The sequence below is a fragment of the Balaenoptera musculus genome, chromosome 14 (genome assembly GCF_009873245.2).
Source record: "Balaenoptera musculus isolate JJ_BM4_2016_0621 chromosome 14, mBalMus1.pri.v3, whole genome shotgun sequence".
Taxonomy (NCBI): Eukaryota; Metazoa; Chordata; class Mammalia; order Artiodactyla; family Balaenopteridae; genus Balaenoptera; species Balaenoptera musculus.
Window position 1 is genome coordinate 18,430,429 of NC_045798.1, and position 25,646 is coordinate 18,456,074.

Consider the following 25,646-nt stretch of genomic DNA (forward strand, 5'->3'; position numbering starts at 1 on the left):
GTTATATATAATGATAGAGTCCCAGCCTCTAGACTATAACTTTATGTTGAAATTTTAAAATTTGTCCCTTCAAATTAATTTTTGATTAGTAGGCCTACTTCAAAACTGAATTGATATTAGAAAGAAAGCATTAAGAGAACCATTTTGTTTCGGTTCACAAAAATAGATATGCATTGTGAGAACTTAAATGTTATATTGTTCTATTATGTAAATGGTTTTAAACTGTTCACAAGGAAAATGTTAAATTTGATTCAGTTATGGCTGTGATTGATGATACTTTGAGCATGCTGGAAGGTCTTTGCCGAAGTCTAACAGTAGTCTGACTAGTTTTATGTGAATATGTGTGTATTTTTACATCTGGGAATATTTCCAACTATTTTCTCACCCTCAGGGCAGACAGAAACTAGCTCGGTTTAACGCCCATGAGTTTGCCACTCTGGTTATCGACATTCTCAGTGACGCCAAGAGGAGACAGCAAGGCAGTCCTCTCTCTAGTTCAAAAGGTAACTGTTTCAGACCTCTAAATGTTTGCTTCTTTGGCCTTAAAACTTCACACAAGTGTTAAAGTTATAAAAATAATTAAAGCAATCATTGACACCACAGCTTAGTTAAAGCCCTGTAAGTTTTATTGGTACTATGTTGTGACGACAAGTTTCTCTCTTTGAGTCCTGGTGAATTATAAATATTTCAGCGTTATTAACTGTGATTCAGATTTATCTTATATATGATTTTTTACCTCTTGGGACCTGTCTTCCCTAAAAAATTGCATTCTGAAATTAACTCAAAAGTCTGACTTAGATCTTGTTAAAGGACATGAGAAACTAAACCCTCTTGATTGAAATTCCAGCTCACCTGCTGTGGTTTACCTACAAGACCGAGTTCTCCATAATTAGAATTTGTCGCTATAAACTTTAGATGTCTACAGCAAGAATTATCGTGGTTTAAAATTGTGATGAGAGCACCAAGCACCTATTTCCGAGGTGCCCTTTGAGTCTTGTTCAGTAGCTCAGGGTCCTGTCTCCATGCTTGGGAACATACTTCCTCCCCAGCCCTGATGCTGTATTTTTGTTGTTTTTTTCTAATTGTAGAAATAATACATTTTTAAATTGCAAAACATGTAAACAGGAAAAATACATACCATAAAGATCCAGTTTTCAGTCAGCATCGCCTTCCCCAGAGATAGTAATCGTTAACTGACAGCGATTTGGTCTTCTTGATTTTACTTATTCAACCAGACATAAACAAGTTCTAAGAAACGTTATTAAATTTTGGTGAAGGTGCAGTGATAAGGGTCCTTTAAAGTCTCAAAATGTACAAATTCTTTGATTTGGTGGTTCCATTTCTAGGTGTTAATTGAGAGGAAATAGAGATGTTACATGTATGTTATATATAGCACTGGAAACATTAGAAACAAATAAGCAATAATAGAGCAATTATTACTTACATATTTGAATAGTGCACACTTTTTTTCAGAGACTATGTAATGACATAAAGTAATAAATTAATTTTTTTTAAAGCTTTAGTGTAATCCAAATTTTGTAAGGAAAACATTTATATATATACATATTACAAGTGAATATATCACATGTAAATATAAACATACCACTAATCCCCATTACTCATGGATCCCATATTTGCCAATTCACCTATTCATTAAAATTTGTTACCTCAAAATCATACTGATAGCACATTGATGGTAATTTGTGGATGTATGCAACATGCTGAAAAATTTGAGTCACCCAAAATGCACATTCCCAGCTGAGATTGAACAAGGCCATGCTCTGCCTTATTTCAACTCTTATACTCGAAACAGGTGTCCTTTTTGAGATTTATTTAGTGCCACAGTTTTCACATTTTTATGCTTTTTGTTGGTGATTTCACTATTTGAAGTGGTCCCCAAGTAGAGTGCTGAAGAGCTGTGTAGGATTCCTAAACGCAAGAAGGTCGTGTTGTGCCTTGTGGAGAAAATACATGTGTTAGACTGGCTTCGTTCAGGCGTGAGTTATAGTGCTGTTGGCCATGAGTTCAATGTTAACGGATCAACAACATATATTGAAGATGTCTTTAAACAGAATCGCATGTAAAACGAGGTTATATATTTATCAGTTGACAAAAATGTGATCAGAGGTTTGCAGGAACCTAACCCTGTGTTTCCAGTCAGAACAATGGTTTAATATTTGCTAATTTGTCTTCACAGCAACTTTATAGACTGTAACTGCTACAAATAATGAAATTGACTGTATATATGTGTATATGCTTAGGAAAAAGACTGGAAGGAAATAGAACAACACGTATCAATAGCTATGAATGATTACTCTATCATTAGTTTCAATTTTTCTATATTGAATCTTTATCACTTCTATAATCTGATGGCATGTATATGTATATATTTTTAAAAATTTATTTATTTCATTTATTTATTTTTGGCTGTGCTGGGTCTTCGTTGCTGCGCACAGTCTTTCTCTGGTTGCAGCAAGCGGGGGCCGCTCTTCGTTGCAGTGCGCGTCTTCTCATTGCGGTGGCTTCTCTTGTTGTGGAGCACGGGCTCTAGGCGCGTGGGCTCAGTAGTTGTGGCACGTGGGCTTCAGTAGTTGTGGCTCACGGGATCTAGAGCACAGGCTCAGTAGTCGTGGTGCACGGGCTTAGTTGCTCCGAGGCTTGGGGGATCTTCCTGGACCAGGGCTCAAACCCGTGTCCCCTGCATTGGCAGGCGGTTTCTTAACCACTGTGCCACCAGGGAAGCCCCGGCATGTATATTTTAAATATTAATTTAAAAAATTAAAATTCCTTTTAAGTAAACATAATTTATCACCAAGATATTATCCATCAAAATATCCAGAAACAATATTGGAAATTAGAGGTTTGCTTGAGTTGCCTGAAAGAAAGTGGAGAGACTTGGATAATTTGTGAAATCTTTCATTCAAAATGTGTTGGAGCCCATGGAGTCATCCCTGCTTCCCTATAGACCATACCTTCCTGGTGTGCACGTGTGTGTCCAATGGGTCATTCTCCTCTTTCTCTCTCTCACTGGCATTCAGCTAATGAAAGGCCGATGTGCCTACTCTTTGATCACCTAGTTTCTAGGCTACGCTTTAACAATTTCCTTTCTGTTTTGACTTGACATTACCTTGTAAACAAGGTACAGTTATAACTGAATTGCAGTTAATCTTACATTAGTTACAGCTTTATTTTCATGATTTCGAGCTACACCCTGTTTCCTTGAATGATTACAAATTTGGGAACCTGTCCCCTTATCTGAGCAGCTTTTTCCTAAACCGTCTAATTAATTTGCCCACATTTGGCAGGTCGCTCAGAGGGATGCTTACATCTGTCTCTGCAGTTTTTAGTAGACTCTCTGTCCAGTTGATAACTTGCTCTGTTATCCCTTTTTGGTGTGAATATAACCTTGCTATTTCTGTCATTTTCTTCCAGTCTTTTAAGTGGCTAGTTTTTTAGGAAAAAAAGTTTTTGCAAGCCTGAAGTAAAGTTTTTTGCTTCTATTGATAGACAATGTGGAGCTCATACTGAAAACAATCAATAACCAGCACAGTGGTGAGAGTCAGGACAATGACCAGCCGGACTATGACAGTGTGGCGTCAGATGAAGACACGGATCTGGAAGCCACTGCGAGCAAGGCGCACAGGCAGAAGGTGAGGTGGCACACCGCACACAGGAAGAGACTGTGTTTTCTTTTCAGATCTTTCCCCCTGAAAATTTGCCTGCTTTGTAAATCACTTGAGGGCTAGGCTTGTGAAAAGTGCTCTGGAAGTAGAGTCAGGTTTTCTGCTAGCTTGGGCCAAGCAAAGGTCAATGAGGTAAATAGTTTTAAAATAGGGGGTCTGTGGTCCCTGAGTCAGTTGTTGACTCACAGCCCTTCTGCAGTTCTGACTTTATAAAACCTGTGAGGAAGGACTGGTGGGTTTTATTCTTTCAACAAATGTTTACTTTTGTTGGATAGTTATCCAGACTTCCCTGGATAATATTCTCCTGAGTGAGGCCTAGTCCCTTTCCTCTACGAGGCCGTCACCACCCAGGAGGAGAGAGGACTGCAGTACAAGGGTCATAAACACGGACACAAGCAGGGGTTGGGGTGGTCAACGGAGACACAACTTGTCACTGAGGAGGAGTATCAGGGGAGGCTTTAACGTGTGTCTTGAAGAATGCCTGGGATGTGGGCATGTGGAGAGGCTGGGGAGGGTGGGCTAGACAGAGAAGAAGTGAGACAGCGGCGTCGGGGGGGAAATCTGGTCACGTGTAGAGTCAGCCTGAAAGGAGTGGGAGTCAGAGCTGCAGCAGAGGGCAGGGGTCACACCATATGCAGGAGCGTGACACCAGACCAAAGAGCCTGGACCTTGGCCAACAGTGCAGAGCCCAGGCAGCTTTTAGGCAGGGCAGGAGGGCGATGTCAGCCATGTTGGGTCCTCTGTGTTGGGAGGACTGTTCCGGTGGACCAGGGAGTGGAGGAAGGGACCCCAAGTAGGAGGTGCTGACGAGGTCCAAACAAGAGGTGACACAGGTTCACCTCAGGGCCTCGGCTGGGAGGGTCTGGATGGAAGAACAGTTACTGTAGCAAAGTGTGAGCCCAAGGACAGGGCAGTAGGGGCCTGGCTGGTCCACCCACTGCTGAGTCTCCCAGACCTGGCCCACAGAGGAGCCCAGCAAACATTTGAGAATGGATGAACAGGAGGAAGATAAAAAAGGCAGGGCTTGGCAATAAGTTGGATGTTTGAAGTGGGAAGGTAGACTAACTGGAGTTGTGTCCACAGTTTTCCAGCTTACACAGCTGTGAGAATCAGTGGTGCCACTGGCAGATGCAGGGAATGTGGAGGGGATGGCAGGAGTCACCTGTTGCATCTGAAACATCTCTGCCCGGTCTCCACAGAAGCGCTGGGTTCACTCGAGTGAAAGCCGGGTCATGACAGGACCCTACACGACGGGGTCCCTAGACTGGCCGGCCTCCTCCTCCTCTCCGCCTTGCACACCCATTCCCTCCAGCTGAGCCCTGCCGCTGGCTGTAACACCCTTCCTCCAGACAGCCATCTGACTAATGACCTCCCCTCCTGCAGGCTGTTGCTCATGTCCCACCTACCCACCTGTCAGGTTAAAATGCACCCACCTTCACCCCAACTTCAGCTCCCCAGCCCCTCACTCTGATCCATTCTATTTATTTTCCACAGCACTTATCACCTTTCACTGTACTATATAGTTATTTATTTTTATTTTTTCCTTCTCTCACTCTGTTGGGATGTAAACACCATGGAAGCAGGAATCTTTGTCTATTTTCTTTTCTTATGTATCCCAAGCCCCTAGAACACTGCCTGATGCTTAGTAAAAAAGCATCAGAAAAGTTGGAATGAGTGAATTAATGAAATAATGAATAAAAAAAGAAAAATGAATGAGCAAGAGAAAGGCAGACAAGACAGATGTGCATAGTCATTGTCAGAATAGATTTGTAGCCCCACTGTCTGATCTATTAGAAAATACTGACTTAAAAATTTTTCAAATACTTCAGTAGCCCTACCTTTATGTTTTATTTTTGCATTACGTTTAGAAGCCTTGATTTGGTTTGATTAACTTTGCGATCCAGCTGGCGTGGTCAGAATTTGAAATTCTTTAGCAGTTAGTTTTGAATGTTATCATCGTCTCAGATTGTGAACATTTTCCCCAATTTATTTTTAGAGCCTAGATTCAGATTTATCAGATGGACCAGTCACTGTGCAGGAATTTATGGAGGTCAAAAACGCTCTAGTGGCTTCTGAGGCCAAGATACAACAGCTAATGAAGGTGAATAACAACTTGAGTGACGAGCTGAGAATTATGCAGAAAAAGGTAACATGTCAATAAATGCCAGGATGGTTGCTCTTTAACCCCATAGTATAAGGAAGAATCCCAGGCATGATGCTTGTGGTCAGAGGGAAGAAACACAGATCTAAAAATCTTTGGGCCAAGCTGTCTTTTTGGAAGCAGTATGTATTTTGGATATTTTAAATGAAGTAACTTAGATTAGAAATAAATCCAGTGTAAGTTTCCCAGGTAGGAAAACATTACAGCCTATTAAATGTTTGTGTCAGTTGTAGAAACCCTTGCACTATCCTGTGCTTCCTGGGAAGCTAGACACCACTCCATGGATGTGATTCTTCCTATTTATTGCTTGTTCTAAAGAATAATCACACCATGAAGACAGGGCAGACGGAAGCCCAGGACAGGTGTATGTGTTTATCCACATTCCAAACCCCACACCACACAAGGGGTACTGTCCCTGTTCACTCTAGTCTAAGATATTACCCACCCCTGCCCTGGCAGCCCAGTCCCACAGCCCCGCTTTTTTTTCACCAGTAATTACCACTAATTTATGATGTCCTCAGAGCCACAGAATAGGTACTTAATAAATGTAAGAAAACATTGCGTTTGCACCAGCGAGAACTGTACGCTGGTAAGAAACAATCCCATTTGCTCGGCATTTCCTTGTTTGCCTCCTTTTGAGAGAGTTAGAAATATATATATTAATCTCTATCTCTAAAAAAAGTATGGCTAATAGTAGCAAGGAATATGCTTCAGAGGGGATTACGTATATAACTTTTTATAAGAATGCTAAGAAAAAGAAGTGGAAAGATTCTAAATTCTGCCCAAGACTTTGTGGGTACTGCTCCCATCATTCAGTGCTCTACAAAATGAGATTCTGTACACTTCCTTAAACAGAAACAAAACAAAGTATATATCTGTGTCTTCCTACTATCATTTGAAGAGTCATGCTTCAGAATCTTTATCAAGAACAGAGGACATGGTGCACCTCATTTGTGGCTGGGCCCTTTTCAGTGGTGCTTCCTAAAGGAAGGCTGAAGATCTAAGAAGAGGTCCGTGCCCCTCTGCTTGTCAGGGAAGAACACTGCAGTGCACCCGCGCCTGCGGCTTGGTCCAGAATTCTTTTGAGTTCTAGATCATTTTTGGAGACGTTTTGAGATAGATGGCCTCAATACCTATAATAGAAGGGGACAAGAATGCCTGAAGATCAATCAGATTTTAATCAAACACTGGTTCTGTGCCGCCCTGGCCCTATCACCGGCTGGTGTGCAGCCATGAACAAGACAGACAAAGTGCCCTTTTGCCATAGCATACAGGGCTTGCACTTCTTCTGTCTTTTCTGAAATGTCTTTTGTTTAATGAATTACAGTTTGTCTCATTAATTGAACTAATGCATTTTTTTGAGGCGACTTTTTCTGAAACATGCTGACTTTGCCACTGCAAATCAGTCTGCTAAGCATCACCATTTTTGTTCTTATTATTCTCCTGTTAGTATTTGTAGAAATCACCAGAGATAACCTCGAATCTCTGAAAGCAAATGTCTCGAGCTTCTTTAAGAAATGCAGAGTGGAATTATTTGCCATTGTTCATGGATTATCTCCTCAATTCTTAGAAATGCTTTTTGATTTCTGAACCTATTATCTGTAACTTTTCATGTCCTGTTATACTCCTTCTGGACAAAAAAAGTGTAGTCTGGTTCTTATTAAGATAAGCACCATCCAGATTTATCTGAGGACATCTCGCTAAGTACAGAGTACTAAAATTTAAAAAAATTGAGACCAGGAACTAGTGGTCATCAAAGCACATTCAAGCGAAATCCAGGCTGGATGTTTTAGCGTGAAAAGTGTGAAGATAAAGTTTAAGATTTCAAGACCTTGTCTAAAATACTCTAAGAGGTTTTCACATAGACACACAAGCATGTGACCAGGTCCCCCAGCCCTACACTGAGGACCGTGTGTCAGTTATGCTCCTCACTGGTTGGACCTTGACCATTTCATCGTAGAATATGAGTTCCCTAATAAGTAGTTTTGACAGGGACTTTATGCCTGTCTGTTTCCTGGAATGTAGGAATTTTCAGTAGCTGCTTGTCACTTTGCAGCTGTTCTTTCTTTGGAAAGGGAGTTGCAGGTATAAGTTATGCCCTGAAAGCCTTTCTGGTGTAGAAGCAATCTACCCTTTCTTAGGGATCACGCTTTGAGAAAACTGAGAATGAGAGTATTTCTGTTGCAAAGACAGTAAATCAGACTTTCACAAAAGTTTGGCACTACTAATATAAAGTATGTGGAATTTGTTTATTTAGCGAAGATGCATTGATTTTATTTCGAAGTTAGGTAAAGTTTTTTAATATATATAGTTGACAAAGTAGCATGATTTGTGTCTGATCTTTCACATTTAACAGTTGCTTGGAAAAGATGCTAATTAATGAAGAGGAGCAGCCACTATTGGTGTATTTTTCACAGATCGGTGCTTTCTAAAATAGAAATTGAAAGTAACTCCTAACACTGAATGGGCTTGCTATTGAAAAAGTAATGATCTCCTGGTGCAGACACAGTTGCTTGTGGACTTAAGCCTTGGCCCTGGTGGGGAATTTGGTCACATTTTACAATCTGTGTCAAAGAGTAGACAGCTGAACTCACACCACACCCAGCTTATAAAATGTCCTGGAAGATGGAGGAGCACCAGAGGGGAAGGACGTTGTGCAGCCTGGACTCAGTTAATTGTGTTTAAAATGCCAGATGCTAAAGAGTAACTCGGTTCCTTGCTGATCCCTTAACTCTAATTCATCCAGCACCATGAAGCAGCCTGCATGTAAGGAATGGAAAGAGCGTTCAGGGTCTCCAAGTGACAGCCTCTAACTAAAACGGGGTGGTGCCAGGCAGATTAGAGTGTTTAAAGCTGACACCACCACGGTCGCATTTTTGGGCGGCAGAGCCAAAGGAGAGAGAGGCCAGGTATTCCGGCCCTGGCTGAAAGATGACCGATCACCAGAGGGCAGCGCGCGCTACGTGGAGCGTTCAGATGAAGATGTTGATAGTTCAATAGGTCTCCGGTTTTCTTCGTGATATGTTAATATAGCAAACTTAACCAAGATCTGGTTCCCTCTCTTTTTAAAAAAGTGCTAAATTGTTTGGAATTTTAAAGAGTATTATGTAATAAAAACTTGTTGATCTTATTTTTTCTTGTTGGCTTTTTGGGAAGCAGTAGCTCATCTGATTTTTCGTAAGCTGAATTTCACTGTCTTTCTTGCTTTGCAAAGCAACTCTAGTTATCTTTGTGCTGCTTCCATGGTGTCTGCTGACATTTTTGGCATTTGCAAATTGCTCAGGGCTCATTTGAAAAGCAAGTTACCTAAGTGATGTCTTAATGATCTCAAGCTCTTGCTTGAAACAGCCTTAGAATAATCCAGAGTGCAGCTTGCCTGCAAACATTTCCCAGGCCCACCATGACCAATTTTTACGTGGTTAGACAGTTCACTTTTAAAAAGTCCAAACTGCAACGGTTTCACATTCAGAAATTAGCTATTTAATTTGCTTAAGTGACAAAGTGAGTTGATTGCGTTTCACTCATTCCAGAAGAAAGAGTTTTGGTTTGTAGTTGCCTTTGACTTTCAACCCAGCGCGCTGTTACTGTTCTTATTGTTAGAGCTGGTAGTTGTATGCGTTTACTTGGTGTTTGCTTTTTCTGCTTGCTGTAGAAAAACACAGTCCCACTGCCAAACATGTCTTTCAGCTTCAAACACTCCAGAGTGAAAATTCGAACCTCAGGAAACAGGCCACAACCAATATATATCAGGTGCAAACTGATTCTGAGTACACAGACACTTCCAACCACTCTTCCTTAAAGAGACGTCCATCTGCCCGGGGCAGTAGGCCCATGTCCATGTACGAGACGGGATCAGGTCAGAAACCCTATCTCCCAATGGGAGAAGTGAACCACCCCGAAGAGAGCAGGACGAGACTCCAGCCTTTCCCTGCGCACGTAAGTAACACCACTGGCGCTTCTGCTTTTCACTCTGTGTCCAGCCTGACTCCTGCCTTCCCTCTTCTGAACCTGCAGATCCCCAGTCTCTGCTTTGCCAAATTGGGCTACAAGAGTCGTCCTTGTGTTTGCTGTATTAACATGTCGACAGGTGCTTGCGGTGTTCCCACAAGCACTCAGGGCCACTGGCCGAAAGTTTTCCAACTACCCTGGGGATTCTGGCTCTTGCTCAGCCCCTCTCCCCTTTTTCTCCCCCGTATCCATAATATCTTTCCCGGCCAGCCACTATTGGAACTTTTTTGGTAACAAGCTTCCTTCCCTATTTCCAAAAACAAAAGCAAATTATAAAGTTTACCGGCGGAAGTAAGTACCGTCTTCTTCGAGGTAGACGGGCATGTGCCCCCTTACCCACAGGAGCCCTGAAAATTCAAGGCGCCCCCTCTGCTCCTCCCAGTGGAGCGGGTGGCATCTGTGGCCTGGGCATGCAGGCCAGGTCTGGAAGCCTCTGGGCCTCCGCAGCCCCTGCACCTGTGGTCAGTGTGCCTGCTTAGCTGCATCCTCTTCCCTGCGTGGAGAAAGTGTTGCTTTTTCACTTCATAAGAATGAGATGTAAGAATTCTATATCGACCTTACAAGTGTTACATTCCAAAGATCGTATTGTGTAACAGGCTACTAATGCTTCTATTTTACAGTGGAATAACTATTGTGTTGTGAGGGTTTCAAATATTATATTTCTTGGGGATTAATTTGTTTTAAAAAACCTATGTTTTGACAAAATGTTGCAGGCATTTTGAACCTATGTGATGTTTTCTCAAAGAGTAATATTTATCTTTTTGAATGTCAGAGTTATTCTTCAGTCCACTCTTATAGGAGTTTCCAAAAAAATTCTCAGAGTAAATAGAAAGTAAAGGATATGGTCTAGGAAATTAAGCCCTAGGTTAATTTTGTCAAGCTTTAATGTGATAAAATTACAGTGTTGTTGTATTGTAATTGGGAGTCTACTACTTCAACTTTTTAAGTTGTTTGGGCTGAACATTCTAAAGCAATTGATTTGATACATTTGGTGTAATGGGAATGCCATTGAACTAAGTTAAGAATCTTATTTTTGTATAACTGAAAACAAAATTTAGGAAAAGCCACTTTGTTAGTTTTCACAGTGTACTTTTTTATTTTAGAAACATTTAAAATGTAAGAACGTCTTATTATTGTAAAAGTTCTATATCTGTACTAAGGAGCAGATTGATAGCGTATACCAACTTTAAATCATTTGTATAGTTTTTCATTTCATATCATCTGTCCTGGTTAAAAAACAAATATTTGTTTAAGGCTGTCTATTAAAAAAAAAAAAACATTGGCAAATTTGACAAATTATGCTAGGTATTGTCTTTCCCTCATAGAAAAGTAACCTTATAAATTCCGAGTAATTTCCGAGAGGCATTTCACTAAGGGATTAAACATCTCTGGGGATCTGTCATTGGCTAGCGTGGAAGTTTCAGCACTGATCTCACGTGTGTAGTGAGTTGCTCTTTAGGATTCTTTTACTGGGAAACCTGGGCCGAAGCCAGGGTAGGTGGTGGGGTTTTTTGTTTGTTTTGTGTTTTCCCGAGTGTGTTTCTTTTTCCCCTTCCAGATTGGGAGGAGTGCGCTTGTGACCTCCTCTTCGTCTCTGCCTTCCTTCCCCTCCACACTTTCCTGGTCGAGGGACGAGAGCGCCCGAAGGGTTAAGTACACTCTGAATGCTCTGCTCTCTGGAGGAGGGGCAGCGCTCCTGGCGCTCTGTGCTTCTCCCAGCCCTCCCTCCCTCCGCTAAGTGCTCGCTGTCCTGCATGAGGCAGCGCTTCCCTCCTGGTGTCTCAGCTCTCAGCACTCACACACGCATGCATGTCTGCAGGAGGCGGCCTCCGTCTCCTCGGACTCCACATTGCTCAGTCTCACGTGACGTTTAACAAAGTCTGCAGCTCACCCTGTAACACTGATTCTGAGCATTCTGTCTTCTTAAACAATCAGAAAATTAGCTGGCTGCTGGTTAAATATTGTAATAGGGCAAATCTGTCCAAATTTGTTCAGAGAACTAGTGTATTTGGACTAACGGAAACACTAAGACATCGTGCTCTTTATTTTTTATTTTTTTTTACCTCTTGACATATTTTACCTCAGCACCTTACTTGACAAACCAAGGTTTTGCAGTCCCTGCGTTCTGCACCCGGATTGCAACACATGGCAGCACTGGAGGTGTAGGCACCTGTTAGTACGAAGCTGTTCACTTTGTTCTTTGGTCAAGTCCAGCTTGCCGACGTATAATTTACATTCCCAGTAACAGCACTTGCTACAGGTAAGCTCCTTTTAGAGTAGCCAGGCAGCAAGTATTTATCAAGCACCTTGTCCACACCCAGCCTTTTGGAAAGTCAGTTAAAGGGTCCTGGGGACTTAGGTGACCTCCCTGCTCCCAAAGGCACTGTCAGTTTAAAAAACAGTTTCATGCATGAAGAGTACATGGCAGCAAGCTGGGAAAGTCGTGACAGAGCACAAGCTTTGCAGGCCTGCGTTCAGGTCCTGGCTCTTTTGTTTTTTACTGGAAGGGCAGTGTGGCTAAAGTGAGAGGAGGGAGGGTGGGTGTGGGTGAGGGACCACCTTTACAGACCAGGGGGATTTGCACTGCCCTTTGTCCGTTCCCTCCACGTTGGCAGGAACGATGGAGAGTCTTGCCCACTGCCAGTGCCTTATGGCTCGTGGAGGCCCTTTGGGGGTTCCTTTCTGCACTTTTGAGGTAATCTATTAAAAAAAACCTCTTGACATATGCTACTATCTTCTGAGCAGTTCTGAAATTGAACTGCACTGTTTATATTACAGTATTTCAGTTAAAGTAAGGGGCAGTTAAATAGAAATGAATATCTTATTTGAAATGTTGTTGCTAAGAGTCAAGTAAACCTCTTTTTGTCCACTGTGAAAGTTTTTAAAAATTTGTTGGTAGTTTTGAGAATTATTGCAGAGACTGCTTACTGAGACAGTGTTTTGTGCCGGTCATTTAAACTGATGATCCTGATTGCTCCTGACAGCTTCATCGTGAGTTTAGGTTTTTATGGCATGTCTGTATGCAGAGAAAACTACAAATCTATTAAATAAACTGAACCAGCACCAGCTATAAGGTAACTTTTCTATTAACAGCTTTGAGAGAGCAGCACTTTTAACTAGTAGACCTTAGTTCTGCATGCTTACAATAATTTTCATAAAATTAATGCTGACTAATTTGAAATCCTGAAATATGCTTTTGTTGATAACGATGAAGGATTTAATGTAAGTAATGGATTTCCTGGGTGGTTATTGTTGTACGTTGTTTTCTGTATTTGAGAAACATTTCCTGAGTACTTTTATTAGATATATGAGTCATTACTCTTCTAAAATGTTTCAATGAAACTTGGTACTTTTGATCATTGTGGAGGTAATGCATTTGATTTGTAATTATCAAATTTACATCAAGGAAGGCAAAAAGATCCATTATAAAAAGGTGGGATTTTTCTGGGTTTAATTCCGTTTTCTAGCTTTTTCCACCGGAGCAGCTCTGGACAAATGTCCCAGGATAATTATTTAAATGCAGGTTTTTAATATTCCATTTTATGCTGTGTATGTGCATGTACACACACAAACATACACTCATCTGTGTGTGTGGACGTATATATAAAAACTAAAGGAAAAGAAATTTATTAGACATTCACTGTGAAAGGTAAGAAGAGATTTTTTTGTTTTGTTTTGTTTTTTGTTTTTTGTTTTGTTTTGTTTTTTGAGATCATCTCTGCAAGAGCCTGGTTTCACTGTTCCGTGCCTGCCTTTGGTCTTCCATGTAGATAGCCAGTAGCCAGTAACTCACTGATTGATCCATGAAGCCAAACCAAAAGCAGCAAGTGAAGCAGAACTGCTTGCTGGTAGGAGATTTAAACAAAGGGATCTTAAATGTTGTAGTAGTTTTTACAGAACTTAGCTTTACAGACTCTTTATAGCTGCAGGCCAACATTGTCAGTCATTTGCCAGATGTATTTGAGTGGTTTCAGTACAAACTCGTATTGAACTTTAGGAGCCCAGTGCAAGTGTCTTATGTTAAGTGACTGGGACCAAATAGAGCATTTGGGGGAAACATGAAAGACCTCAGCAGACAGAGAAAGAGTGTTCTCCCTGGGAGAGGACAGAGAGGGGTCACGGGGATAGTAAGCAGCACGTGGTGTGACTAAGGAGCCTTTCCCCATCTCAGGGCTGGCTGTCTGCCTGTCTGCCCGCCTGCCCGCCTGCCCGCATAGGGCCTTCAGAGGGCCGAGCAGCATTATCAGTAAGGAGCAAGCAATTAAACTTTATGGAGACTTACTTAACTGACTCACTCTAAGGGAGCCGTTCATTTGAGTGAAGCTACAGGGTCTCCGTATGTTTAAACAGGGCTCTGAATTTACAGGCTCTATATCTTTAGCCACATTTTATTGCAGCAACAATAAAATTCCTTAGGCACATGTTTTGATTAACTTGGATTAAATTCAAGTTACAGAGCTAGAAATAGCTCATATTTGTCTTTTGCAATTGGTAATCAATTTAGGTTTTAAATCAGCTTCCACTGATTTCTGTTCAAATGAAGAAATTCCCAAGCACTATGGGTAAAATAAATACTGAGGGGAAATCCTTTGTATTAAATACTCCAGAACTAACATAGTCCCTTTCAAAGGAATGTGGTCCCCTTCAAATGTTGTCACCCCAGAATGCCCTGTACTTTAGCAGTGCTGCCATTTGCTCAAAACAGTTGTAGGGTTCCTGTGTCCCATTTTTGTTGCACCATATCTTTATGTTTTAAGGGATAGATGTTTTGGGAGACAGATGAAAGGGGTTGGAAACCAAGTGTCACACCGGGTTAATCCATTTTGGTTCACAAACAACGTGTGGCAATGAATGAATGGTTTCTGGTTTCCTTGTGTGGCTCACACAAGCCGTCTCTGAGGATAGTTCTTGGAGAGCTGTGTTGTGAGCAGTGGAGGTCCTCAGGGCCCCAGGTGTGGGGTATTGGAGGTAGCAGGAGACAGGAAGCCCAGGTTCTTAGTCCAGGTTTTCTGCTGACTCTTTGACCTTGGGGGTGACCCCCAGCTCTTTTGGCCCTTCCTTTTCCCATCTGGTATTAGACTAGCTAACCTGCAGGCGACTCCCAGTGCTGACGATCTGTGGATATATGTGCAGACCCATTTGCTTCTTAAATGGGCCCCATTATATTATAGTTAAACTCCATACTCCTCAGCTAAACGTGAGCGTTGCCTTGCATGTCTGTTAGTTTGTACCGGGGATCTGTGTATGGAGCAGCTAAGAAGCAAAGAAGAAAATGGGGCAGAGAAGGAAAGAAACCGTTTCTGGATCCACTATTCATCTGTTACTAAATTTAAAAAAAAATTTTTGTTTTATTTTCTGGCCGCGCCACGCGGCTTGCAGGATCATAGTTCCCTGACCAGAGATCAAACCCGGGCCCCGGACAGTGAAAGCACCGTGTCCTAACCACTGGACCACCAGGGAATTCCCTGTTCCTAAATTTTTAATAAAGCATCGGCCCCCGTCCCAGATGAGATCTGGGGCACGAAGGCCACGTAGCCTGACAGGTAACAATTCCTGAGAAGGCACCCAAGAAGTGTCTGGTGCTCTCAACTAATGGGGTCGCCTTTTCTCTTGTAGGCATCCAGGCTGGAGAAGCAGAACAGCACACCTGAAAGTGACTATGACAACACTCCCAATGACAGGGACCCGGATGACTTGGGGTACATGTGCAGGAAGAATGCCCTGGGGCTGGGCTCTTCAACCAGAGACCGAGCAGCGTGGTCAGGAGGCACACTTCACCACCTGCACCCGCTTCTCTGTTTTCAGACCCATAAGGTCCTCAGATATTAAGGCATAAGTTCATAGTTCACACCTCTTCCCATCTCACATTATTGCCACAGGGGCCTTTTTTCCTTTTACCAGCAGATTAGACTCATCTCTGAGTCTGTGTAATGCGCTTAAAGTCAGTTCTCCATTTCATTTTCGAGTCAACGTTAGGTTACATCCTGCATTTGCATCCCAAGGAATTGGCTCGATTAGGGTGGCTTCATAACCACACACCCTCCGTGTTCCGGTTGTTCCCTCCCTTTCCCCGTCTTCGGCCTTCCTACGAGGGTCATCACGCCACGCCCGTGGTAGAATGAAGCAGCCTCCCTACGAGCTGTGGCTGCCTGCTGATGGAGCAGCCTTACCCTGAGTCTCCTGCCAGACAGGGTAAAGGAAACCACAGAAGCAGCCTTCGGCACATGCACATGCTGTGGCTCCTAGAAGCAGAGAGGCAGCTGATCGGTACCTGCCACGTTTAACCACTTCTTCAATGCTCACAGGCCAAGCAGGAAGGGAAGGCAAAGAAGTACAGTGTGGCAAGGTGATGGCTCAGGCCCAGATGCAGCAGAGCCCCACGCGGCCCCGAGCCCCGTCTTCCCCAGCACCGAAGACGTCATCCGGAAGACTGAACAGATCACTAAAAACATACAGGAGCTCTTAAGAGCAGCCCAAGAAAATAAACACGACAGGTAAGGGGGCTTGACTGTCCGGCCTGGCAGGACGTGTGCACGTGCTCTGGAAGAGATGCTGCTGCTCCCTTACAGGCGGGGATTTTTTTTTTAATACGCTCACTTCAAAAGTTGTTGAAAATTTCAGGTTTATGTAACAGGCTTAAAAACAAATTTGTAAATTTGTCTTTTTTTTTTATGTAGTATTTTTAATCTTTCATCTTCTTATGAAGTGCTCTGAATATAGCTGCCTCTAGAGATAGAATTGCAGCGTATTTGGGGTAGTGACATTCCTAGTTCTCGAGGTGAAAGAAGCTACCTCAAAACTGGCAACACATTCTCCCGGCCACACTGCTGTCTGTGGTCTCCTTAGCTGGGGAGAAATCTGCTGCCATAGAAGGTATCCTGAAATGAACTTGATTTCTTACTTTTTTCCCTCATGCATGTGCACGTCTAAGAAGCAAGTGGTTTTTAGAAAAGTTTATCTAATTGTCACCCAAATCATTCTGTGCTCCTGAATGAAGAGTCTGCTCGCTCTGGGCAGAACCATATCTTGCAGAGTTATTTCTTACTGCAGAGAAGGGCCCGGCTCTCGTTCTAACTCACCCCTCTGTTCTCTGGTAAGTTGTTAGCTGTTGCAGGTGGTATCCTAGTCTCATGCGGCCGGCCTGCTCCAGACACAATCATGACACGTTTAACATCATCCCACTGAGTTTATGAAAGCGGCTGAATTTGATCAAAACCCAAGAACAATCTCATTTTTTTCATTAGGTCAGCAAAGTTTAGGGCTTCAGTGAAGAACTTCTCTCCATGCCTTTGCACGAACAAAAGTTGTTCAAGGAACACAGTACTGCTTCTTCTTTTTCCTGTTCTCTTCCATGAAAAGATGCACCGGTGTCTTTTGCATTCTCCGTGTCCCTCGCACTGCCATGCTCACCTCCCCATTTTCTACCCTTTTCCGTTTTGCTGTACAGCTCAGACTTCTCCCGGTGTCATTATTTCCCACTCAGTAGGAGAGGAATGGTCAGTGTTTATTGAAGGAGCAGAGCTAGTCTTCATGGCTGGACTGCTGGAGGCTCCTCAGAGAAAAGGAGGAACCTGCATAATTTCTCAGCCTCCTTCCACGAAAATTATATAGCTGTTTATCTCCCCCCTGCCCCGGACTTCCTCTTTATCACACGCCCTTCCTGCCTCACACGCTACAGGTGTGGAGTTCCTCTGCTCAGCACCACAGCCTTGGCAACAGACAACTTCATTACCACATTACATAAAGCAAAACGTTTCACACCTCAAACGTATCAAGGCACCGTGATAACAGGGTGAACTCCTTCCCTGGGGCTCTCCCACCATTGAACAACATGCTTCACTTCTCATTTCCCCTGGCTCAGAAGTGCCTTGCTCGTATTTCAAACAGCAACCAAGAACTATGCTTACATTAAGTTTCTCTCTTTGATGGTTGTCAAAAATATAAATATCTGCCCTGGAGCTGTTTCTGGCTTCAAAGATCACAATATGTGATGTGGTACAATTTGGGAAGTTTCTTTTTTTTTTTTAAGATGTACAAATCCATTCAATATATGTCATGATCTGTTTTCTGTAAGAACCATGAGAGAATGATGCAGAGATTTTTAATCATCAACTCACTCTTTTGGTTTAAACTAGAATTGGTCTAGAGAATTTATATTTTATAAATTGTTCAGTGTTCTCTTAAAATCTCTGGTTCCTTGCATATCTGAGACACTTTCTCTTTTTTTTTGGCTGCATTGGGTCTTTGTTGCTGCGCGTGGGCTCTCTCTAGTTGCGGTGAGCGGGGGCTACTCTTCGTTGAGGTGTGCGGGCCTCTCATTGCAGTGGTTTCTCCTGTTGCAGAGCACGGGCTCTAGGTGCGCGGGCTTCTGTAGTTGTAGCACGTGGACTCAGTAGTTGCAGCACGCAGGTCCTAGAGTGCACGGGCTTCAGTAGTTGTGGCGCACGGGCTCTAGAGCACAGGCTCAGTAGTTGTGGCACACGGGCTTAGTTGGTCTACGGCATGTGGGATCTTCCCGGACCAGGGCTCGAACCTGTGTCCCCTGCATTGGCAGACGGATTCTTAACCACTGTGCCACGAGGGAAGTCCCGACACTTTCATTTATAACCTTACATTATACGAATTAAACCCATGCCTTTTTCTCTTGTTTTCTCCTCTCGATGATCCATTGCTTGTGCTCGTCCTAAGTGGACCAGTAGCCCATGCAGGCACGGTCAGGCTTAGTCCTGGTCCCCTGGGCTGAGCAAGCTCCCCACAGCCCCTGACCTTCCCTCAGCCTGGTCCCATCCCCTCAGCCTCCAGCCTCACTCCCTGCCTGTCTCTGTTTCTGTCTCTCTCTCTTACACACAATTACATAGTCCAGGGATTACTACATATTATGCGCAAAAGCCTTTTCAAGGAAAGATAACAAGTTGTGAACGTGGACCCCCTCTGGTAGAGAAGGAGGAGGACTTTGTCATTAAGCTGCATGTGCTTTCTTTCGTGGCTTATTGAGGACTTCCTAAAATATGTCGTAATGAGTGAGTTTTTGAGAGATGTCCTTAGGAAAAATGTCTCCTCTGTGTAGCAGGAGGAAAGGGTGAATTATATTTCTGGGTCAAAATGAAAACCATAACCAGCAAAACATAAAACTCTTAGGTGTGGCTCTCAGTTAATGCTCAAGAAACATTTATGGCTGATACAGTGGTTGCTGTGGACATTGCCTTTTTTTGAGGGTCTTTGTCACCAGATGGGTTGTTGCCCCTTCACATTTGCAAGTTAAATAACTCCTATGCATTGGTGTTTTTGTTATTTCATGGTGTATGGTTCTAACTGCTCATAAAGGTAAAAGTCGGGAATTCCCAATTGGAAGGCATTTTGGTATAATTCATACCAGTTTCTTGAGATGCAATGATTTAATTAAAATGTAGGCAGTCTTAATTTGAATGACCACCTTGAGGAGGTGTAGATATCTTTACAGACTAACTGTTTTGTGGCTCCACCTGGCTGGTAGTGGACGTTGCCTACATTCATACCTGGAGACTGTTTTTGTCTGACTGAATGAACTTTCAAGAAAGGATGGGGCCCCTGCTTTATCACAGAGCACCTCCTGTTGATGTGGGATCCACAGCAGGTTGGCCATGGCCTCAACCCCTTTGTTACGGGAATGTAAATGGGACCTATTCTTAGCCGAGTATTCTCTGTCTCTGAATTATTTTCACTGTCTTTGAATAACCTCTTCAATATTCTTGCAGTTATATTCCCTGCTCAGAGAGGATACACGTAGCTGTTACAGAAATGGCAGCATTATTCCCCAAAGTAAGTCACTCCCTACTAACTTGGTTCAGATCCCTTTAATGAACCGTAAGAAATTTCTTTATGACCTTTACATTATATTAATCTTTTTGTAGCACAGAAAGTTTTAAATATGCAAATAGCCATATAGGGCTTTGAAATATTTTTTGTGCTACATGAGTATTGATTTGGGTTTAATAAGACAAGAATGTACAAGCCAAATGCTGAAAGGTAAAGCATTAATAGAATGAAATTTTACCTGGAATATTTCACCCAAGTGGATTAATGTTTTTCAAAAACCACTTCAGTATAGCACTACTAAATGCATACTACTAAATACACTGCATGCACTTTGACCTTTGAGACAGAGCCCTTCAGCATCCGCCACGCTGTGGGTTGCCAAGCTTGCAATGTTCCGAGCACCCTCAGTGAAAAAGTGCTGGACAGAACTGCTGTTCACTGTGGAATAGCTTGAGTTGTTTTCTGAGGAATGCTTGTCCCTGCTCTCGGATACATCCACCCTGCAATTCATGGCGAATGCCTGTGTTTTTCTGTTTAGAAACCCAGGTCCGACATGGTGAGGACTTCCCTCCGCTTACTGACATCCAGTGCCTACCGACTCCAGTCGGAGTGCAAGAAGACCCTCCCAGGCGACCCGGGCCCGCCCACGGACATCCAGCTGGTCACGCAGCAGGTCATCCAGTGTGCGTACGACATCGCCAAGGCCGCCAAACAGCTGGTCACCATCACCACCAAAGAGAACAACAACTGAATGGCAGGGCTGGCCCGGCCCTTCTGTTTTCGAGGCTTTTCTAAGTCTGGTTTCCAATTTAGACATGGAACTCTTCCGATTTTTACAGAAACAAACGTTTAATGAAAATTTAAAACTTTTTAAAAGAAAACTCAGTATTATTTTTGCATGTTTTCTAACAAATTTTCAACTGTTAATTTAACCCACTTGCCTTATTTGTGCCTGTTTGCCAGTTTACCTTCTGACGTGCTGTTGTGCTGTCCGTGACCGTCGAGTTCATGATCATAGATATCCAAAAGCAGATCTTCATTGTTTGAAGTATTTTAGAACTTTTCCATCCCTTCAGACTCCTTGCCTATGGCTAAAACTATAAGTGAGAGTTTTACTGAAACATTCTCCGGAGAGAGTTGGGTTAAAAAAAAAAAAATCAACATTGTATGTTCCCTATCAAGCATTGTGCAATAAGCAGATTTTCCAGCCTCTACTGCAGAATCTCTAAGTTTGGGGTATCTCCAAGCAGGCATGTTAGAGAAAGGACTTTGCCACTTTCTAAAAATAGTGTAATGATCTCTCTTGGAAGGCAACAAGGAAGTGTTCAGTTTCTTTTAACTGTTCTATCATATTAGATGTTCTCTCATCTAATTCTTCAATCCTATCTCTGTCTATTTCTATTTTACTATCATCCTGAAGTCTCCATGGCATCCGATAAGCACTCATGCTCCCTGTAGTGTGTCCCTTGGCCGTGTTATCACGCACACTCTGAGGAGCCTCAGTCCCACAAGCCGTAACTAATTTCGTCCCTCCCCATTCAGATAGCACTGCCATAAACGGTGACAAGAGCAATGATCTGCTCCCCTTACTCCTCTAGCCGCCTAAAGCCTTCCCACACGACCTGCTTCGCATATCTCGCCACCTTTAAGGACTTCTTATGAGGTAAGATGTGTACAATCACCTGAGTTCGCTTCTCTTCCATTATCTCACTGGTACTTCACAGTTAGACATCACCTTTCAAGGGACTTCCAATGCAGGGGGTGTGGGTTCGATCCCTGGTTGGGGAGCTGAGATTCTATATGCCTCATGGCCAAAAAAAACAAAACATAAAACAGAAGTGATATTGTAACAAATTCAGTAAAGACTTGAAAAAAAATGGTCCACATCAAAAAAAAAAATTCTTTAGACATCACCTTTCAAGAATTCCCTGGAGTGCTCTCGCTGACTACCCACTATTCCAAAACTACGAAAGCATGCAGGTGTAAATTCTGGAACGTACCGAGATTAAGTTAATCTCAACTGAGCCTTTTAAGTTACTAAGAAGAGCTTTGTTGTTCTAAAAGCTAAAGCATATTCCTTCCTGCTTGTTGCCGCAGTTTTGTGTGGGTGTGGCTCAGACCCTGACCTAGACCAGGGGGACCAGGGGGTACTGACATTGGTGAGTGAAGCGAGCCAGGTGCCCAGGGCAGGGGACAGTGGGGGAGCCCGTGGCACATCAGTGGGCACAGCAGCTCCCTGGCTCCACTCAGGCTGCCACGTGGAGAAGTGGGCCTGGGGTTGCTGGAGCTTTGATTTGTCAGGAGACACCAGATATATTTTGTGCCGTCTCCCCATTTGTAAATGTTCGCGACTCATCTAAGAGTGTTCACGGCACACGTGTGGGTGAGCTTCGGCCTGTAGGCTGCCAGCTCACAGCTCTGCTGTGTAGTGTGAGGGCCTGGCTTCCCTGGTCTCCCCCGGTTTAGCCTCTGGGCCTTACCTGGAGCGTGGCCACCGTGCCCTGTGATCAGTTGCTGTTAGTCCTTGTTTCACCCATCTTTTCTGTCCCATAGCGCTCGTTCACACACGTGAAAAAGTCAAACTAATCAAAGTTGCCTAAAAACATCGTCAATAAGCCTGTATTTTCACAGAACTGTTTGATTCACAAACACCTTTGTAGTGTGACCGAATGCTGTCGGAGAGGAGCACCGCAATGGTGTTTGGTTTACTAAGTCACTGTGAGTGGGTGCTTTCGCCGGCTTTTGCTGCACTGAGTAGTGTGGGGAAAGGGTCCACATCTCCAAGACTTGTCTGCACAAACCTAAGTGCCATGCTCTTATTGGATGCTGAGGGGACGCCTTCTCAAAGGATGTCTTCTACCTTAAGTTCAAGCAGTGTCTGAGAACCTTTTCTGCATGCTGCATGTACCGGGCTGTCCCTCCTCTTCCTTGCAAACACGTGCCCTCCTGCCAGGCCTACATGGGCTCCTCGGGAAAGACCCAGCGGCAGTCCAGAGTCAGTGCCCTTGGCCTCCCGGGGGGGACGGGCTTCTGGATAATGAGTCGCCTGCGGTGGGTGAAGTGGTGTCTTCACTCCAACACTCAGGACCTGCAGTGATGGACGCTGTTTCATGCCGCTGGAGAAAGTCAAGGAACATGGGGACCACCAAAGCATTTCCAGTTGTGAGAACACCGCAGGAGGTTGCTCCGTTAACCCACAGTGCCAAAACCCGGGAAGGAAGTTCCCAGGTGGAGTGACAGGAGGGCCACAGCTCGTCCTTCTCATCAAAGTGCCCTGCCCGTTTCCTCGGCCCTGAGAGGCCGGGGTCAGAGGTCCCCGGGGCCTGCAGACAACTCGCACCTTGTCTGAACGGTCGTTCACCGTCCTTTGCACATGGGTTCCACAGCCTTGCACTAGTGTCTGAGTTCTGTAATGTCATTCTCTTACCCTTGATTCTCAAATCCCTGCCCCCTCAAATGCCCCTCGGAGCTGAGAGGTCGGAGGTAGGAAACCGGCATTTGCCACTTGCTGGGGGGAGACAGCTCCACCCCTGGGCTCCTTCAGCTGAAGTCATCTTCTGCCTCGGAATGCAGACAGTTCGTACTTGCCAAAGAACAATGAATCGGGCCCAAAGACCAAATACAGCATCTCATCAATTGGAACTACAAACGCACAACTCAGGAGCTGTCCTCCGATCCCTCCAGCAGTTTAAGCTGCAGAACCAGAGTGAGACCGTCATGAGTGTCCTCCGCAGCCACCCTGAGCTCCCCAAGCAGAGAGTTTTCCTTCTTTCCTTGTCCCGGTTGAAGGTCACCTTGATTTTACAAAAGAAAATGCTGCATAGGAAAAATGAAATGCCTTTTATTCCAATGTGTTTTATCCATGTCACCCATTATTCTGTACTTATTTTTCCTGTTTGTTGTACATTCTATTCCTGTAATTATTGTTCAACCCTTTAAGCGTTGTAAAATCGTTTTGGAATTTGTGCCTGCTACTTATGCAATAAACAGGCTCTGTAAGTGTCCTTGTGGTAATTCTATGCTTCCCATCAATAAGTTGATGTTTCCAGATACTAGGTCAAAGTTCCTAGAAAGTTCTTCCCACAGAACCCCATCTTTGATGAGAGACGGTATCAAATGTGCCTCCACCCTGGGGGGGGGCTCTGTCTGTTTTCAGAAAGGATGACCTTTTCCTCCTCTGTGCTCAGCAGATAGCTTTCTTACAAGAAGTCCTGCATCAGGGAATCAGTTCCATGTATCTTATTTACTCCTCACGTTAAATTTTGTAAATTCAGCGAAAGCCAGCCGAGCGCAGGCGCCCTCACTTCCCCTGGGCAGGTGATCGGGTGGCGAAGTCAGTTCGGTCTCTCGAGGCCCCCAGTCTTCTACTTTCAGAGCCAGGCTGTTGTGCGGGTTCACATGGGGGAGCTGTGGGATAGATTTACACCGGGTTCGACAAGGATACCCACAGTCCCCGACAACTGTCCTCCCGACGGGTGACTTGGGGCACTTCTCCCAAACGGAAGAAGGGGTGGGGCAGCACGGGTGCCTTTCTAAGCGAGAAGCCCGGGGAAGACGGGGCATCCTCTCTGTGTGATCCAGCTCGTCCGAGGACCTCGCAGTTCAGACCCATCATCAATCAGCTCACTCCCAGAGACAGCTCCTAGGGCAGGGGTTCTCTAGTGAGCCAGCATCAGAGCACCTGGAGGGCTTGGGAAAGAGTCTCCTGTTCACCTCTGCTTCAGCAGCTCTGGGGCAGGGGCCCAAGGATCTGCGCTTCTCACGGGGTCCCAGGGCTGCTGCTGCTGCTGGTCCAGGGACCGCACTCTGAGAAGCAGCGCTGTAGACCATTTTCAGGCCCCGCCACCAACACCGCACAGCTCCTTGCCTTCTGCTTTCGAGACACGCCTGGGACCCGGGACCCTTTACTGCAGTGTTGCAAAGCTTGCACCTGGACCCACCTCACCTCAAGCTACAAAATACAGAGAAACTGTATTCGACTAAAAATAACTGTGTGCATGGGCAGTTGGGGCAAATTCTGGACCCAAAAGATACAAAAAGAAAGACCAAAAAAAAAAAAAAAAGAAAACCAACTGCCATTTCTGAAGAGCCAGGAGCAAAAACAGCGTGTTGGGAGCAAAAGTAGGGTACTGAGCATGCCCCCTGCACTCAACACCACCTAAGGGGGAGGTAGAATACCTAAGCCACCCCTCCAGCCAGACCTCTGGACACAACCCTACCCTCACCCCATATAAGGAACAGGCTTGCCCCACCCGTCAGCTAGCGAGCAAGCCAGGGAAACTGTTGTTTGTTCTTGCTCCCCCCTGCTGCAGCAGGGGCCCCAATAAAGCCTTGCCTGAATTTCATGTCTGGCCTCTAGTCAATTTCTCTTGATTGGGGAAGGCCAAGAACCCTGGTCGGTATCACTTTTAGCCGTGTTTTTATAATAATTATAACTAAAGCTCACATTTATCAACTATTTACTCTGTGCCAGGCACCGTGGTGGGTTCCTTATGTATATTAACTTGTTGAATCCTATCTGCAGCCCTGTGAAGCAGGAGGAGTTGTTCCCATTTTACAGATGTGGAAGTTACACTTGAGGAGGTTACGTCCCGCATCCAGGGATGAGGGAGAGCGTGTGAGTTACTGTCAGTCCGGTGTGTCTTCCTCGTAATCAGCCAAGGTGGGTTTTCATGACCCTAGAGGGGTCTGTGACTAAGGAGCTCAGAGAACGTGGCCTCTGTGCAGAGGTGAAGCCCGGGGAGGCTGCATCCCTGAAGGTCTGCGTAAGAGGTGATGTGAGATGATGTGAATAAAGGGCATTAGTAAGTAACCGGGGCACAGTCTTCTTGTGCCCATAAGACGTGTCTCACCCTTGAGCCCCAGGCACCAGGACCCCTCCAGCGTTTGTTGAGTGACCGACTGGCAGGACTGTCCACTGGCTCCCAAGCATGGGCATTGCTTTCCCAACCGTGGGGCTGCACAGAGGCGGCCTCACCACAGGGACAGCTCGGGGGCCA

The 25,646-nt window shown here is 44.3% G+C and overlaps 1 protein-coding gene across 16 annotated transcripts in view; it reads left to right on the forward strand.

Annotated features, from left to right (window-relative positions):
* GIT2 (GIT ArfGAP 2) overlaps positions 1-23,651 on the forward strand; it is a 48,520-nt gene extending 24,869 nt beyond the window's left edge. For 4 of the 16 annotated variants that reach the window (XM_036874408.1, XM_036874407.1, XM_036874406.1 and 1 more), the window contains 9 exons: positions 392-503; positions 3,508-3,650; positions 5,680-5,829; positions 9,532-9,780; positions 11,411-11,500; positions 15,469-15,551; positions 16,158-16,346; positions 19,587-19,650; positions 20,186-23,651. In XM_036874408.1, the coding sequence (XP_036730303.1) occupies positions 392-503; positions 3,508-3,650; positions 5,680-5,829; positions 9,532-9,780; positions 11,411-11,500; positions 15,469-15,551; positions 16,158-16,346; positions 19,587-19,650; positions 20,186-20,398 (1,293 nt within the window). In that variant the 3' untranslated portion in view covers positions 20,399-23,651. Of the gene's footprint in view, positions 1-391; positions 504-3,507; positions 3,651-5,679; positions 5,830-8,200; positions 8,278-9,531; positions 9,781-11,410; positions 11,501-15,468; positions 15,552-16,157; positions 16,347-19,586; positions 19,651-20,185 lie in introns of those variants that run through there. The other 12 variants (XM_036874411.1, XM_036874410.1, XM_036874412.1 and 9 more) reach the window with 8 other exon arrangements.
* Positions 23,652-25,646: the final 1,995 nt, after the last annotated feature.